General features: G+C 37.1%; 1 protein-coding gene across 1 annotated transcript in view; it reads right to left on the bottom strand.

The window, feature by feature from the left end:
* The window catches only part of MLIP (muscular LMNA interacting protein), a 208,884-nt gene extending 190,077 nt beyond the window's left edge, over window positions 1–18,807 (bottom strand). Inside the window, exon 1 of the mRNA XM_029945578.1 lies at window positions 18,631–18,807. Within this exon, the coding sequence (XP_029801438.1) occupies window positions 18,631–18,693 (63 nt within the window). The 5' untranslated portion in view covers window positions 18,694–18,807. The remainder of the gene's footprint in view (window positions 1–18,630) is intronic.
* Window positions 18,808–19,022: the final 215 nt, after the last annotated feature.

Below are 19,022 nucleotides of genomic sequence, written 5' to 3'. Positions count from 1 at the left end.
AATGCCCAAATCCCTTGATTACTCATCATCTTAAGTGTCAACCAAAGACAAGATCAATAAATATTACAAGAACTTCCTATGGCCCTGTGACTCTAACAAAGTGTTATTAGAGAAACTGTTTTTTCCTATGCTATGGTAAAATTGACCAATAAAATTATATGGTATTTAAAGTCTACACATTAAGTTTATAATTTAATATACATACACATTCCCCATCAAGTTAACGAGCCCATCTATCACCTCTCATATTTACCTTTTCTTTCTTTCTTTATTTTTAATGAGAACGTTTAAGTCCTACCCCTTTAGCAAAGTTCAGTCATCCAGTATAGTGTTAGCTACAGTCACCATGCTATAAATTATATCCCCAGAACATATTCATCCTGCAGCTAAAAGTTTGTATCCCTCCTACTAACCAACCCCTCCTATTATCCAACCTCTCCTCATTCAGCTGCCCCCCTCCCCCACTCCTTGGCAAATAGTTTTCTATTCTGTTAAATGAACATTTTTCTAAGTTCTGGCATTGTCCACAAGTTCTCAAGAATGTGTGTTCACTCCTCCCCATTCCTCACACCCTACTTGACAAAGTTGAAATTTCTACTCTGCAGTTACTGGGCAGAACATATCTGAGGCCTGACTTCCCTTACCCCTCCATCCAGGGCTGGCCTGGAACCTCCCAGAGCTGTTGTGTCAGAAGAAAATAAGTTTTTACTGTGCTAAGTCAATATTTTTGGGTTTATTGTAACAGCTCTACAAATCCAAGTGAATTAGCCTAATAATTTTCCCTTTAAAACTTTGGTGACTGGTTGAAATTATAGGGAAAGAAACTATCACAATTATTACATGTGTCATTTCTCACAATAACCCCTTGATATGGGCACTACTGTTATCTTCATTTTATAGTCCAAAACTCTGATATTTAGAGTATTGACTAGACTGGCCAAGATTACAGAGCTGGTGAGTGGCAGGAGCCAGGAATTGTGCACAGCATAATTTTCAGGCTATTGTTTTTCAGCACTATATAATTCCTTTGTCCTTAAGTATGCTGGGCTAAACCAACTCAAATATTTTGAGAGAGATATTGGCATTTCTCAAATTAACAAACTGTGCCTTTTTACATTTTTTTTAATCTTTGCTCAATACTTATCTATATTGTCCATCCTAATAAACTTTAACTTAGGGGCCCCCATAACATGGCTTACTATATACTGATCTATGCTTTTAAAGGTACAACTTTAGGGTGACAGTGTAGCTCAGTTTGTTGAGCATCCAACTTCAGTTCATATCATGATCTCACAACTCATGAATTTGAGCCCTGTGCCAAGCTCTGTGATGACAGCTCAGATCCTGGAGTCTGCTTTAGATTCTGTGCCTCTCTCTCTCTGCCCCTCCCTGGCTCATGCGCTCTCTCTCTCTCTCTCTCTCTCTCTCTCTCTCTCTCTCTCTCTTTCTCTCTCTCTCCCCCTCACTTTCTCTCTCAAAACTAATTAGACATTAAAAAAAATAAAAATAAATGTACAACTTCAATATAAATATATTTATACAAGGGTAATTCCCCATGGTAAAAATTCCGTAAGTATTCCAGATTGGCCCCTTTCTGTTGGTGAAGTATGAAATCTAGGGATGTTGCCTTCCATTAGAACTTTCAAGATCTAGGCTCCACCCTCCTGGAAATTTATAAAATTACATAAATTAAAACTGGAAGAAACTTCAGATTATCTGGCTTAATATTTACTTTTTCATAGGGGGTAAAAGAAGATATTTAGACCTAGGGAGGTAAATCCTCTTGTGTCAGCCATGCATAAACTGATGGCCAAACCATCCTCAGGATTCCCACAGTACCATACTCCTCCATTCTGAGAATGGCAATGAGAGACCAAGAATAAGAGCAAACTTCAGTGTTCCCTAGTAACCTCATGATAAGATTTATGATGTTACTAAAAAGAGGAAAAGAAGACGAGGAAGGAGGAACAGGAGAAAGAGAAGGAGGAGGAGAAGGAGGAAAGGGAGAAGGAGGAAAAGGAGGAGGGGGAAAAAGAAAAGCTACAAACTAACAGAAAACATTTCTAAGCCATATATCCAACAAAGGACATGTATCTACAATGTATTAAAAAAATTCTCAAAGATCAGCAGTAAGAGAGGCACCTGGGTGGCTCAGTTAGTTAAGCATTCAACTCTTGATTTAAGCTCAAGCCATGATCTCAAAGTTTGTGGGTTTGAGCCCCACATCAGGCTCCGTGCCAAGAGCAAGGAGCCTGCTTGGGAGTGTCTCCCTCTCCCTCTCTCTCTCTCTCTCTCTCTCTCTCTCTCTCTGTCTACCCCTTCCCCTACTCATGCTCTTTCTCTCTCTCAAAAATAAACTTTTAAAAAAATCAGCAGTAAGAAAACAACCTAATTAAAACATGGGTAAAAGATCTGAACGGACACATCACAAAAAAGATATATATGGCAAATAGGCACATGCAAGATGTTCAATGCTATTAGTTATCAATGAAACGCAAATTAAAAATTCAATGGGATACTACTATATACACATTAGAATAACTAAAATAAAATACAATGCTATCACCAAATGCTGGCTAGAGTAAGGTGAAAATGGAACTCATATGCATTACTGGTGAGAATGTAAAATGACATAGCTGCTCTAGAAAACAGTTTGACAGTTCCCTTCAAAACAGAAAACTAACTTACCATATGATCCAGCAGTTGCTCTCTTAGGGACTGATCCCAAAGAAATTAAAACCTATTTTCACACAGAAATGTGTACATAAATGTTCACAGCAGCTTTATTTTTAATAGCTAAAAATTGAAAACTACCTAAACCTAAAGTCCCTCAGGTAGGGGGGAGCCAGAATGGTTAAACAAATGTGGTATATCCTTTCAATGGAATACTACTAAACAATAAAAAGGAACAGACTGCGGACATGCAACTTGAATAAACCTCAAGGAAGTTACACTAAATGAAAAAAAAAACTCTCAAAAGACTACCTACTGCAAAATTTCATTTATTTAACAGGAGTGAAATAACATAATTACAATTAATCCTGGAACAGAAGTTTGAACTGTTCATGTCCACTTATATGTGGATTTTTTTTATAGTGCAGCACTGTAAATGTATTTTCTTGTTTTAATAACATTTCTTTCTCTAGCTTACAATATTTATTACATGCAACAGTCTTAACTGTTTATGTTATCAGTAAGCTTCCAATCAGCAGCAGACTATTAATAATTATGGTTTGGGGGAGTCAAAACTTATACATGGACTTTTCATTGCATGGGAATTGGTGCCTCAGCCTCCAAATTGTTTAAGGGTGGTCTGTGTAGAGATGAAGAATAGATTAGAGATTTCCAGGGATTTCATGTGGTTTTTTTAATGTTTTTTATTTATTTTTGAGAGACAGAGAGAGACAGCGTGAGTAGAGGAGGGTTAAAAGAGAGGGAGACACACATAATCTGCAGCAGGCTCCAGGCTCTGAGCTAGCTGTCAGCACAGAAGCTGACACAGGGCTCGAACCCACAAACCATGAGATCATGACCTGAGCTGAAGCCAGCCACTCAACCAACTGAGCCACCCAGGCGCCCCGGGATTTCATGTTTTAAAGAAACTTCAAGGGATGACTGGGTGGTTCAGTCAGTTGAGTGTCTGACTTCAGCTCAGGTCATGATCTCACAGTCCGTGGGTTCGAACTCTGTGTAAGGCTCTGTGCAGACAGCTCAGAGCCTGGAGCCTGCTTCAGATTCTGGGTCTCCCTCCTCCTCTGCCCCTCCCCTACTCACTCTGTGTGTGTGTGTGTGTGTCTCTCTCTCAAAATAAAAAAATAAAGACATAAAAAAAATTTTTTGAAAGAAACCTCAAAATGATTCTCTGAGCTTACACACTAATAAATACATTAAGTATTAATTTTACTCTAGTTGAAAAACAATTATATTAGATATCCTCTTTCTCTTGTGTTTGATTTACAATGTTATATTGTGATTTATAACAGGAAATGTGGTGTCTATCCCACTTCTGGTATGGTTTTAGAGCTCCTAAAACCATTGGAATTTCCTAAGTGATGAGGGTAATCAGGGTGTCTTTTGTCATGTTAATGAAGTGACTTTGGAAAGTCCCAGGTAACCTAAGGATGGGGGCTAGTTGCCCAGAAAACCAACCTCATGATTAGAGGATTAGTACTTTCAGACCCATTCCCAAGATCTGGGGGCAGGGGACATGGGGGGGAAGGAAGGAAGAGGGGCTGGAGATTGGGCTCAATAGGCAATGGCCAGTGATTTAATCAACTGCACATACATAATGAAGCCTCCATTAAACCCAAAAGGTTGGGGTTTGCAGGGTTTCAGGGTTGATGGACAGGTGGAGCTATGGAGAAAGTGATGTTTTGGGAGAGGGCAAGAAAGCATCGTGCCCTTCCCCCACACCTTGGTCAATGCAGCTCTTCATCTGGCTGTTGATTCATGTCCTTTCGTATCCTTTGTAATAAATTGGTAATCTAGTGAGTAAATGGGTTTCTTGGGTTCTCCGAGCCACTCTAGCAAATTAATTGAACCCAATGAAGAGGTTGTAGGAACCTCAGATTTTCAGGCAGTTGGATCGTAGGACACCCATCTGGTGTCCAAGAATTGCTTGATAGGGTAGGAAATCACCCCACCTTCATTGGAATTAGAATCAGAATCTTTAGCATCTAAGCCCAAACAATATAGTTGACTGAGAAGGTAGATCCCAAAACAGTAATCAAGATTTTGAAAGCCCACTCCTTGTATAATGTAAAGGTTATCACTTATCTAATATTTCTAGTGAAAATTCACTATATTATCAAAATGTATTTCTCTATTTAAAGGAAAATCATTTTAACAGATGTTAAGTGAATTCAGAAGGAGACTACTGAAGTTCTATGACTTGTTTAGAGTCCATGGTAGTAACATCCTGCTCTATTCCACAATGGCTAAGCATTAGTCTTTCAAGAACAAAGAATTTAAAATCCCCTTGAGGTAAGTATCAGTTTTGATTATTTTATGGTTGTACATTGGAATAAACCCCAAGTATGTGTCTGTTTGCTCTAAGGAGAACAGGAAATCAGCCCACCGGGGGAGCTGAGATTCTAGATCTGTCAATGAAAGGGGGATAGGTATGCTTAGAAGGGCAGGTTCTGGATCAGATTATCCTGAGCTGAAACTCCTCCAATGGCTTGCTATGTGTCCTGGACAACTGACTTAAGACTTAGTTATTTCAACTATGAAATGGAAACAATACCATTTACCTTTTAGAACGGCAGTGATGATTGCAAGTCAAGTGCTTTATCTACTTCTTGGAATGTAAAACATGTTCCAGCTATTATCAAAATCATCACCTGGGCCAAATTATTCCATTTATCTTAAACTATCAGTCAATAGATATTTGGTTTTCAAGCTTGGTGTCACATTAAAAATTCAACCTAAAATGCTTTGTAAGAATAAGGTCTTAAACTATACTAGAACACTAGATTAAAACACCAAGAGCTGTCTCATTATGAAGGGTAAAACATCAACAAAAAACAGAGTAATGAGAAAAAAATGTCAGCACATTTAGTGCCTTTAGAATGACAATAAGCTCATTTCTCCCTATAATTATTATTAAGAATCAACCTGCACTTGTACCTGGGGAATTTAAATACATGAGAAACCAAAAAATAATCCCCTTTACATCTCAAATATTATAAAAACAAACCAAAGCCAAATGCACAAAAATCACACCTATCTGGAAGCACTCTGCTCTACTCCAAACTCTACAGGTGTCACTGCATTACATTGCAAACTCTACATCTACCTCTAGCACTGGCACTTGGTAGGATAAGAAAAAGAATCTAAGCAAAGTATAAGCTCCTCAAAAATAAACATGAAAATCCTCAAAGGAAAATGCAAATTCTATCAATTTCCTAAGTATCTTGTTAATTATAATTGCCAGTGGTAAAGAATTTCCAGATATCTGAAAATACCTAATATTTAAACATCATTTTTTGGTAGTACTTAATTTTCACAAGGGAATTGGTAATTTGGGGAGCTAAAATGAGGTCAAATTCATCATTATAAATGGTATTAAAATAGTATCCCTATGGCTGGGCTTCTACCCAGTCTGAGAAAGTTCCACAACCTCCATCATTGCTCTAAGAACTAGTGCTTCAGCTAACATACGAAGTCTGCCATTTTCCTCCTGTCATATTCCGGCTGTCATACATGGCATTGCTATTGCCAATGGCAAAATCTTCAATTCTGCTGCCAACGTCATGGATGCCTATGGCCACACCAAGGTCTGGGACTCTGAGTGGAGGGTACTGATGTCTCTGCAAAAACTATGGGCACCCAGCATCCTGAGATTTAATGTTCCTCACATTGCACAGAGATTTCACAGAAGACAATACTTTCCATTTTCACACACAAGCAAAACTGATAAGGTTGAGTTAAAAGTCCATCAGAAGCGATTGATGTGGGGGGCACCTGGGTGGCTCAGTAGGTTAAGTGTCTGACTCTTGATTTCAGCTCAGGAAATGATCTCACAGTTCATGGGATCAAGCCCCAGGATGGGCTCTGCACTATAGCATGGAGCCTGCTTGGGATTCTCTCTTGCCCTTTCTGTCTGCCCCTTCCTGGTACCAGTGTACACTCCCACTCTCTCTCTCCAAAATAAATAAATAAATGTTAAAAAAAAAAATGATTGACTTGATTGATCAGTTTGGGATCCCTGTCACTTATTAAATCAAATAAAGTGCATGATACCTGCACACTGAGACATGTCAGTCACACCAATGCAGTTTATCCATGGGCACCATTTCCCATGTATCAGACACCACACTAAGTGCCAGGAGAATAAAGCTCCTGACCTAGAGGAGTTTACAGTCTGCTGGTGGCCAATGCTGTTAAGCCAAAAGGACAAAAGCACTCAAGGTTTCTATAAATCTGCTTTCAAATGAAGAATAGAGCACCAAATATGACCTACCTTGAATTCTGATACAATCTCATCAATTCAGCAGATCCATAAATATGTGAGCTTATAGTAAAGAAAAATATCACTGAGCTATCTGAAAGTTCAGTAAAACCGAAAAATACAATTCAACCCATGGTATTGGAGCCTTTATTTGGATTATTAAGATTCTATGCTTTAGCCCTAAGAGACGTGCTGCACAAATACATTCACTGATTGCATGTTGGTGGGTCTGCCAATAAGGAGGGTCCACAAAGAATTGTTCATAACATCTGTATCCTTGTAGGAAGAAAGTGATATATATTCCACTATATTACTACCCTTAAATCCTTGTATTCTATAATAGATTAGAAACTAATTCCTCTACTATGCCCAGTATTTTTACTTTTGTAAATAATGTTGTAAGAAGCATCATTATAACTAAATATTTGTATATTTCTTCACTTTAAACAGATTCCTAGAGTAAAATTATCTGGCCAGTGTGTATGTAACTATTTAATACCTCCATATCATGCTCCAGAAAAGTGGTACCAATTTACAGTGCTACTTGTAGTAATAGGAAACTGTATATTGTACACAAAAGTTTTTAATAAAAAATTAATTAACTGTCAGAAGTGTTGCTTTCCTGGGAAAATGTCTTATATGCAGGGAAGAAAATATGCCAGATAAAGGTAAGGGACATAAACTATGATATCCTGAATGAAATAGTTTTTGGATTTAAAACTGTTTTGAATCAGAAAGGCTGTCAACCATATTATGTTCTAAATTTTAACATTTTATACACACACACACAGGCACCAGGATGCCTTCCTTAACTCTCCTTTTACTTACCTATATTCTTCCCCTTTTGCAAATATCCTGAGTTGGTAAATCCAGCAGTTACTAGTATGATTTTTATTACTTATATGAGCTACATATTAGGTTAGATCCTAATTATTTCACCTCACAATGTAGCCATTTATTCCTATGTTTATTAGTACTTACATTCATAGAACATAATTGTTCCCCACAGAGATTGGGCCATAATGTCTTCCAGAATGGGCACCATGTATTTTTTTAATCTTTGTCAGTCTTCACAGGACAGACACAAAATTAAAACTTAAAGTTTGGGACACTTTGGTGGTTCAGCTGGGTAAGCACCTGACTCATGACCTTAGCTCAGGTCATGATTTCACAGTTCATGAGTTCAAGCCCCACATCAGGAGCTTGTGCTGACAGCATGGAGCCTGCTTGGGATTCTGTCTCCTCTGTTTCTGCCTTTCCCATGCTTGCTTTCTATCTCTATTTCAAAATAAATAAACTTTTTAAAAAACTTAAAATTTGGATAATAACACCCTTCTTCGTGGGAAAGTAAGCATGGCCTCCAGCCTAAGAGTGAATTTGAAATCACACGAGGTCTGTCTAAAGAAAACAAACTACAACCATAGCCTGGGGTTTCCCAGATACAAGGGTAAAGTTGGAAACCATTATAATTCTATCTCCAATGACTACCGGTTTCTGAGTGCTCATTATGCACAGCACTTTCTACATATTTCCTCATTTTCAGTTCCTATAATAGCCCCAGGAGGTAAGTCATATCCCATTTTACAGATGAGGCAACTGCACCTCACATAGGTTGAGCATGAAAAAGAGTAAAAACTAGAAATTTCTTAATTTTCAACATTCAAACTTTTAGAAATGGCATAAAATATTTTTAGTTATATGCTCAGGATATTTTTTAGCATAGCCTGTGTTAAATAGTTCCACATCATGCCATTTATCTCTCAGCGAAGAATAATAAAGGTATTCCACACACTCACCACAACTGAAAACACAAAGCATTGAGGACAAGCTTTAAAAATAAACCCAGGGGCCTCTGGTTCAAGATGGCTGATGGAGTACATAAGTTTCTCTCACATCCTTTTCTCAACCCCATTAAAATAAAAGGAATTTAAAAGAATAAACCCACAACAATAAAAGATTTGGAAGGGGAAAGCAGTCAGCATGAGAAAGTATCTTGTAAATTTCTGGAAGATGAAAAGGAGATGAAGCTGCACACCTATGCTATGAAGCAGAGCTACAGTCAAGAAAGAACCCTAATAAATATCTTTCCAAACCCTGGAGGACGCACCAGATTCAAGGCAGGCACATTCCACAAGGGTCATGACTTCAGTAGGGTGGCAAAGAAGAGAATTTATTGCAAATCTCTAAGACCAACTCCCTCTTCTCCTTCCATGCCCCGTGCAAAGGCGTCCCGGCCACCAGGGGGTCAGCAAGCTGCAAGCAGAGGACCCCCAGGATGGATGGATGGAAGGAGGGATGGATGAATGGATGGATGCATACGCAAAAGCAGATTTTAAAAACGCAGGAATTTCCAGATTGAAAACTGAGCTCAAGTGGAAAAAAAATGGAACAAAACTATTTTATTTCCCATGTTTCCTTCACACATTCTAAAAGAACTCCCCACTCTCTGTGATAAGCTTATTAATTCATGCTGACATTTCCTCCTTCAGTCTCCCACTACGACGTGATATCCTAGAGAAATTATTTCAGGTTTAGGAAAGCAATCTTAGGGGCTCTCTCATCTGCTCCTGAGATGAATGTCATCAAGTTAATGTTTAAAAGCATGAGGTGGTCTCTGAATTGCTGCATTCTGACATCCGCAAGGGCAGGGGGCCTAGTTTGAAGAACAAACTGGGGGTGACGTCTTCCCCAGAAGCTACATACACAAGGAAACACCCAATAGCTGAGAAGAACATTGAGGAAAGTACCCTTGAGAAATCTTTAGGTTGTAAATAAAGGAGAAAACTGGCAATTAAACCACAGACACCCTCTCACCATTTAAAAAATCACCTCCTTATTTTTATGAAGATCATGTAGCAAAATAAAGCCCATGACTCTGTAATGTAATTACATCACTAATACAGCGGTCTATTTGTCATTCCCTGAGGGGAGCCATAGTTGGGGCAGAACAACTAGATATGTAAGCTCATTGTAATTCCTACAATGAGAACCTAGAAAATATTTCCCCACACGTACAGTGTGTTATAAATGTCAGTGTGAAAGCACAGTTTGCTTAACGCCTGCGATCCATCTCCCTTCTGCTATTCACCAACACACAGAGCTGTATCAAAAGATCCATTCAAACAGTGCATCTCAGACTTACATTATCAGCAGACACAGCTTTAATTAGCAGTGGTTTTCAAAGGACTGGATGGCTTCAAGAACTTCATCTGAACCATAAAGTAGAAATCTGGATCCTTATCAGTTTCACTTTGCTCTCCCCTCCCGTCCCTGGGTACTAACCGACACAGCCCTCATTTTTCTTAAAGGAAAAAGGAAAATGGAAACGGTGGTGAGGACTTTGCCATTCGGTGCAGTCTACTTTTTCCCTCAACCTTCAGCGGTGCAAAGGGACTAAAATTAGAATTGCACAGGGACCAAGATATCTGTGTCAGGCACATTGCCGAGTGGTAAGAACTACAAAAGGGAATGAGTAAAAGCTAAAGAAACCCGTCTTAGAGATAACATTTAAAACACAGACCTTATGTATTCTAAAATTTTGTTCCCGATGAAAACACAGCATCACTTTATTTTATGTATGAGAACATATGATGCTTAATTTTGACAGTATTTTGATATTAATATTAAGCCACTTATTTATCTATTCCATAATTCTCACCATGATTACATTCTCAAAACTTTGTTGCTTCTCAGTAAAAAAAAAAAACTAAAAATCTGAGCAGTTCAACTCATGAGTACTGAACCATAGATTTTTTATACCACAGTCTAATAAACTAATAACAAGGCTTCGACTTTACATTTGGTCAAGGAGGATGTAAAAACACATTTTTCAAGGCTTCTAATGTTTGTAGAAATAGGAATTGTTTGGTATGTAAAGGACTTAATAACCACACAGCCAAAGGATACTTTTTACAGACTTATAAAATTCTAGAGAGTATAGCAATCTCTGCAAATCCAACACAATTTTATCACCAATAATGGTCTCCTAGACTTACATCCAACATACATTTTACCAGACTAGATGGCACTTAGAGAGACCTCTTCTTTGAGTCAAAAGTACACACACACACACACACACACACATCACACGGGCGTTTTGGTTTTCATAGATGCTAAGATGGTACTCAGAACACATGCATGCACTCACCTCCTAACTCATCATTTTGCCAGTCTTACCTCTTTCTGCAACTATACTCATTGACTTCAACTCCCATTGCTTAGTAATTTCCTATCCATCCCAATGGCCCACGGCATCTTGCCTCTTCCCTCCTTTTCTAAAATTTATTTATTTATTCCAAACTACAGAGTCTTCAAGTATTTTTAAAATGTTGTTACTGGCTATGAAAAGGAGGCCAGAGAGAAGTTAAGGTGGAATTAATTCTTATGCAAATGAGACTTAAGAGCAATTATTTAGGTGTTTACTTTGATCTGTCAAATGATTAAATTTCATGGTTATTCTTTGCAATTATACTTCACCTGGGGTAAAAATCAGAATCTTCTTATCCCTTGAAATGCTGGAGGGAGGTCTCAGTTCTTTGGGAACATTATCTGAACCTGTGAACTCTAAATACCTTATGCGGACTGAGCAAACCTACAAACCCTTTACTGACTTCTCAGGGAATTCTTATCTCATTAAGAAAGGGGAATAAATTAATCTTACTAAAAATTTAGAAGTGACACTGAGTTCAGATAATCAGAAAATCCTAGTTCTGGATTCCCTGCATTCGCTTTCTAGTTGAAAGATATTCATTGAAACACTTACTATAAAATTTTGTTTATTACTGCCCATCTGTTTTCTCTTTTTTTTAAATAATTATTTCTACAGAGTATTTTAAATGTCAACTTATTACACAACTCTGGCCCTCTGGAGAAAAGGGATTAATCGATGCAAAATATATTTCTGATGAATGGGCCATGGAAGAAGTGCCAAGCGGAGAGAGACAGAATGCACTGTAGGCTCCAGAAACATGTTAAGGAGGCCAGCAGCGGTCTTAAAGATGCACAGATGCCTACCATTCTCCATGATGGTGTCAAACATACAAAGAAATATGAGCCAGCATCATAAAGGAGTTAAGGTGTGGGGATAAATTAAGTTACATCCTCTATCATCAAAATGATCCCTCCAACAAAATGGGCACCCAAAGCAACTTTATCAGTAAAATCCAGAACATAGCCAAAGTCATTGGTCCACCCTTACAAATGGCAGAGAAATGTAAAGAGTTTTCTAAAATAAATAATCAAATGCCAAAGAAAAGGAGATGACACTGTTCATTCATTTGTTTTCATCTTTCCTTCTTTTTGATCACTACCAAAATTAGCATAAAAGGGTCCAGGACAATCCATAAAGAAACATAGATCAAGGACCTGACTACCAGAGTATTATGAACCTAAATTTACCACTTATTTTATTATATGATGTTGTCTTACCAGGAATTACATATGGATCAAAATCAACATTCAAATTATACTGAAAATCAGCTCTGGATGACACATCAGAAACACCCACAGTCTAAACTGTTTTTTCAAGAATATCAGCACCTACTCAGTACCTGTTACCAATGACTCTAGTTAGACACAATTAGAAAAATAAATAGATATGTGGTGTTGAATCAAAACCTTGGGAGCTTCCCAAGTGAAATTTGAAGTTGGTCCCCACACACAGAGAGCTAGGAAAGACCAAATAGGCAGACTGCTCCAGAATGCTAGGTGGCAAGCTTAATAAGCAAGGAACTTACTTGTGAACTTGTCTTAGGCATCACAAAACGAGTAGGTCTCCATAGCCAACCGCCATAATCATAAAAGTTTGTACAGAGGCCTTAACTAGGTTCAGATATGATCATCCAGATGGTCTCAACAGCACCTTACTCTCTCAACACTAAGTCCTTAAAACAGCTCCCATGTGGGAATGATAGGCAGAATGTATATTCCAAGGAAGGGGATGGCAGGAAGGGGAGGAGCTTCCAATTGCTGGGGTCCAGCTCATGGGGCAACCAGAGGCCACGTCCTTTGAGTGACCTCTAACAGTCAATATTATGACAGAATAAAATATGTTACTATATACAATGCTTTACAATAGCTCCACTGTTAAGGCATTCTGATGAATAATTACAGACTCGCTGTCTCAAGTCTATGTGAGAAAAAGAATTGGGATGTTTATGTTTTCTACACTTGGACTATTTCCAAGCTACTAAAATGTACATTATTACTTCATAACCTACTAAAAAGTAATAAAATAGAATAATCTCTTTGGTGGTCAAGACTCTATCATGCCCACTATAGTCCATAGGACCCTGTCTTGTCCAACACAGGCATTCAGAAATGTCCATTGATTTGAAAGGCTCACTCTGCTTTTGCTGAGGACATCTCTACCTAATATACACGAGATTGCCCCAAAGAAGATGGTCCCCAACAAAAGCCACACTTGTCATCAGATAATACCACTGGGAACTATAACCAAAGTACTGGTCCCCTGATTTTTGTTTGCTAACAAATTTCTTCATATAAAATAATTAATTTTATTTGGGTTAATAAAGCTTTAAATAACTAATTCAACCTTACTTTAAAAGTACACTTCACTGAATTATCACAGAATTTTAAAATGCATCATTTTCTGTGGTTTTTTTCTTCAATTTCTTTTCTCTTTCATTGTATCAAAAGAGAGGGGCATCAGGGTGGCTCAGTTGGTTAAGCCTCCGACTTTGGCTCAGGTCAGATCTCACGTTCGTGGGTTCGAGCCCCATGTCAGGCTCTGTGCTAACAGCTAGCTCAGAGCCTGGAGCCTGCTTCCGGTTCTGTGTCTCCTTCTCTCTCTGCCCCTCCCCCTCTCATGCTCTGTCTCTCTCTGTCTCAAAAATAAATAAAACATTTAAAAAATTAAAAAAAAAAGAAGTGGCATGATCTCTTTTTTTCTAAAACCAAAAATAATGGTTTTTGTGTGATCATAGGTAAATTTAAGTCATTGGATAAACTTTTCACCCCAAACTTCAAAATGAGTTGAAAAAATTAAAATATAAAAAGTAAAATTTCAATTTTTAAAAATTTATGCTTTCATCTCTTTATAATTAGATACATCCCGTTAAAAATAATCTGTCAGATGACATACTTTCTCAGTCTCCATAATTTCTTCCACAAAAAAGCAATGTTTATGACATTCAGAAGTTGACTACTATGTTAATTTGCTTCTACCAACTTTGAATATAAAATGAATTGAATGACTTACCCTACTCATTATTATTATTTTTGTGATAGTTATTGAACATTTATTACTTGGAAAGATACAATTGTCTCTTGAGACAATTTATACTTATGTATAAAAGTTATTAGATTTATGCATAAAATCTGTTTGTTCTTATCATCTCTTAGAGAAAGAAGCCATTATTATTTCAGAATACTCTGAAGTGCATGACTATTTTTACTATGTTAATACACTGACTGTTACTTTTCATTAAGAAATTGTAGTTGAAGTAAAATTCTTGGTTGATGCACTTAATAATTTAGAAGACAAAGATTTGGGGAAATAGGATATCCTGCCTTAATTTTACTTATCTATTAAAACATACCAAATAGAAACATAGTTACTTTCAACCCTCCAGGAATAACCTCAGGTTATAGATATGATACTCAGCTTAAATTTATTATTCTGCGTATCATTATTCTGAAAATGAAACTCATAAATAAAATCAAACACTTAATATACTGACACACCCCTTCTTAAACTGTGTTCCAGAGAATGCTAGTTAGAATACTTAGTGTCATTGTACACACACATTCAAATGCATTACACTGGTAGGGAGTTCAAGAAATACTACACTAACCTCCAGGGTGCCGCACGGCCTTCAGTGTGTTAAAATGCAATAGGAGTCTACAAAAGGAAATAGACTGTGTAGTTCATTCTGTACATAGTGTTTCATGAATATTCTTGAGCATAGATTAGAACCGCTTTTGTGGAGCAGTTTGGAAAATCAGAATTATAAGGAATGTACTTTGGGGAACACACGATACAATACAATCCTTACTCAAGCCTCATCAGGAAAAACAAAAGATCCATTCAGTTCCAACACCAATTATTGTGCAACCAAGCAAACAAAGCTGTATTGTTACAAAATAGTTCCCTCCCTCCCTGTACCCCCACAAAAACTACCTTTAGTATAATCGGATTTTGCAGATTCAGGGATGATTAAACTATCCAGCACAGCTTAATATGTTGTTGATTTTTCAAGGGATGGATATGTCCTTTTAAATCCATGCTAAATGATTTTTCATTTTAATGTTTAAAAATTTGGGATAATATCAGGGGTACGTAGGTGTCTCAGTCGGGTAAGCATCTGACTTCCTCTCAGCTCATGATATCACGGTTCGTGGGTTCAAGCCCCACATCAGGGCTCTGTGCTGAGAGCTCAGAGCCTGGAGCCTGCTTCAGTCTGTGTCTTCCATGCTCTCTGCCCCTCCCCCAACTCATGCGCATGCATGCGCGGATGTGGGCGTGCGCTAGCTCTCTCAAAATAAACATTAAAAAGTTATTTTAAATATTGGGAAATTTCAACCGATTTGTGAAAATTTTTAGATTGGATTGGTAAATTAAGGACATTTTGAAGGATTTGAATATCATATTTCTTATCTAATTATTTATGGATGCATTTTTAATTGTCAAGCTTCCAGGAATCTTTACTTTTAATCACCAAAGAGCAACAAATTCAGGGGGGAAAAAAATAGTCAATAGCTAAAGGTAGCAATATTTTTCTCCCATAAGGTGAGACCTGTATTGGATATGTAGTAAAGAATCCTATTTTATTTTTGTCTAGCTTCTGAGTAGAATAAACTGATGAATTTTAAAAATCTGTGAGACCGTTGATTTTCTTATTTGCTATAGATCTCACCTTAGAAATCTTTTTTCAAATAAAGCCAATCATGTAAATGTCTTAATTGTATCATATATTCCATAACATTGTTCATAATACAGACCTTTATGAGAAGTACACCATTCATTTTAAAGAAGATACATATTCTAACTCAGCAACATTTTAATGGGTACATATTTAAATATTTTTTATTATTTTTTAATGTTTTTTACTTATTTTTGAGAGACAGAGAGAGACAGTGCAAGCAGGGGAGGGTCAGAGAAAGAGGGAGACACAGAATCCGAAGCAGGCTCCAGGCTCTGAGCTAGCTGTCAGCACAGAGCCCGACGTGGGGCTCAAACCCAAAAACCGTGAGATCATGACCTGAGCCAAAGTCGGACACCCAACCGACTGAGCCACCCAGGCGCCCCACATATTTAAATATTTTAATAGGAAAATATTTGCTCCTTTTAAAACCATATTTTTACAACTTTACTGTTTATAATAAATTTAATAATTTTCAGAACCTAGTGAGTCCTACAAAAACATACATTTATTTATTTATTTATTTATTTATTTATTTATTTATTTTCAGAGAGAGAGAGAAAGGACAGAGAAAAAAGAGGAGAGAGAGAATCCCAAGCAGGCTCTGCATCATCAGCACAGAACTGGATCCGGGACTCAAACTCACAAACAATGAGATCATCACCTGAGGTGAAATCAAGAGTGAGACGCCCAACTGACTGAGCGACCCAGGCACCCCTCAAAAATACATTTTAACTATACTCGAACCTATCCAGTCATACTATATTACATTAGGGTTAACCACAAGTTGAAGTTTTTAGATGTTCATCCACACAAACAAGGTGTTATTTGAGTAAACTTCCAAAGATATATATTTTCCAGCTCTCTGAGAGATACTGAATATAAGTTAACCTTTTCATGATAACCATGGCAACAGAATTCCTTTATTTGAAAAACATCTGAGTTACAGACATAGCTCTGTGTGCTTGAAGATGAGACAGTCCACATTACAAAATTTCCATGTGCTCCCCCTTCCCCGAGAACCATTTCTTCTCAGTACAGAGTAGATGTTCCCATGGCTTCTGACCAGTCCTGTATTTCCCTCCTCTCTTCTTGAACTTAATCAGAGGCTAGCTCCAGAAGAATATTCATAAATTTTGTGATAACTGCTTTCTCTAAGGAGAGGTTTTTGCTCACTTTTAGATTTATACCTGTGTTAAAGATAGAGTCCTGAATCTAAAATGTCTGACCCTCCAGAAAGTGAAATGTGAAATAAGAGACCATTTTCACTTTTGTTCACTTGCCCCACATCCACCATATTGCAAAACTCCCCATAAAAGATTGCCAGAAAGCTCTGGATCATATTTCACACTAATTCATAGCAACGCTTTACCCATGTATTTATTTACTCTCTTTCTGGTTCCATAATGGTTTTACAGCCACTAAGCCTTTATGGTTAGCATATCTGAGTTTTCCTTTTACTTTGAATTGTATTTCAGATTTCTCTTTCTATATTAATAACCTTTGGGGCATGTACTTTCTAATTAAGCCAAGCCCAAAACAGTTTGAAAATAAGAGGTTCAGCATGGGGAATCCACATACATTATAGTTTTTAATCTTCATGACACCCTTTAAATTAGAATTACTTCTCCCCATCTTACTAGTGAGTTAAGAGAGACTCAGAAGCTTTAACAACACCCCAGAGTCCTAGATTTTGAAGTTGTGGAGTAAGAACTGTAACCCAGAACTTTTTCACTCAAAACCTCTAGTTAGTTCATAATAATATATAGCTTTTGAAAATAGTCAAAAAGCCAAATAAGCTGAGGCCATTACTTGTTTAGAAAACTACCTTGAACAGAGCTCCATGGCTAATATTTAAAATGATGATTTGAATCCTTTAAGTTATATTTTATTCAATATATTTTTTCAAGACTTTGAAATTCCAATGTACTTCAAGAATTTTCAACCCTGTAGTTTATTTCTTCCTCTTTCAAGTTTTAACATCATTAAGAGTGCATAAATCTCTATTTCAAACATCCAGAACAATGAATTCTCATGATTTTAAGAAATCACGGTCTTAAAGTTGACATCTTTTTACTTTTTGTTACTTGTACTATTGTTAAAATTAGCCATGCCTTGTTCTAATGTTAACTCCATAGCCACAGTAAATTTATAAGCATAATTACCTTCCTCTACCCATCAGGTGAACCATGAACAGCACATTCTACTACTCAAGTTTATAGTGTATTTTATGTTTGAGCAAATATAGGTGAACACTCCTGTTCACTGACATGTCGTTTCTTAGCACCAAAATAAACTTACTTTTATAATCTTCCTAACAACAACAACAAGAAAACTTTCAGAAACTTTACCCTTATACTAAAAGTTTATTAACTTAGTTCATAAAACATTAAAATAGGCTATAATACTTATATATTTTTCCTGACACATAAATCTAATATCTCTGAGAGAAACTGGACTTTGCTAGACTTCATATCAATTAATGAAATCAACTTCTAGCATGGAGACAATCACAACAAGGCCTCAAACCAAATAGATTCTGGTTTTTAAAAGGAAGGTGAACCACATAATTTAACTAAAATCAATTTCGCCCACATTCTAGTATCATAATTTTATTAATTATTTTATTACACTGTGTTCAGCAAAACCCAGGAACTCATTAATTTTAAGACTGTTGACCAGGAAAAAAAAACCATGGAAATACAAGCTAGTTGGTACAATTTTCCAGTCTGTAACAGCTGCTTTTTTACTCAGTCAATTACATTATAAATCTGTGATAAATCTCACACATCTTACCGTCAGTTTCTCCTCTAAATTCTCATTTAATAAGCTTCCTTTTTCATGCTTTTCAAATTCCATGTTGAAAGAGAATGAGAGCGAGAGACAGAGAGACAATGGGAGAAAGAGAGAGAGAAACAGAAAAAGAGATTCAGACTCTGTCTAGAAAATGATTTGACGTGCTTACATGTTAGGTATTGCAGGACATTCCAAGTTGTGAGAGCTCAGGACACTATCAGAAAGCCCTGGCGATAATTTCTGGTTAGCTAGTGTTTCCATTTATAGATGTTCAAACCCCATAAACAGAGCACTGAAGAGAAGTCCGGCAGCTGGCCTTAGATAATGATAAATGTCACTAGATATAAAAGCAAACTCTTCAACAGGAGAATATTCCAACAGGTTAGGTTCCC

The sequence above is a fragment of the Suricata suricatta genome, chromosome 7 (assembly GCF_006229205.1).
Source record: "Suricata suricatta isolate VVHF042 chromosome 7, meerkat_22Aug2017_6uvM2_HiC, whole genome shotgun sequence".
Taxonomy (NCBI): Eukaryota; Metazoa; Chordata; class Mammalia; order Carnivora; family Herpestidae; genus Suricata; species Suricata suricatta.
Note: the sequence above shows the minus strand (reverse complement) of the source record. Positions and strands in the feature narration are given on the sequence as shown.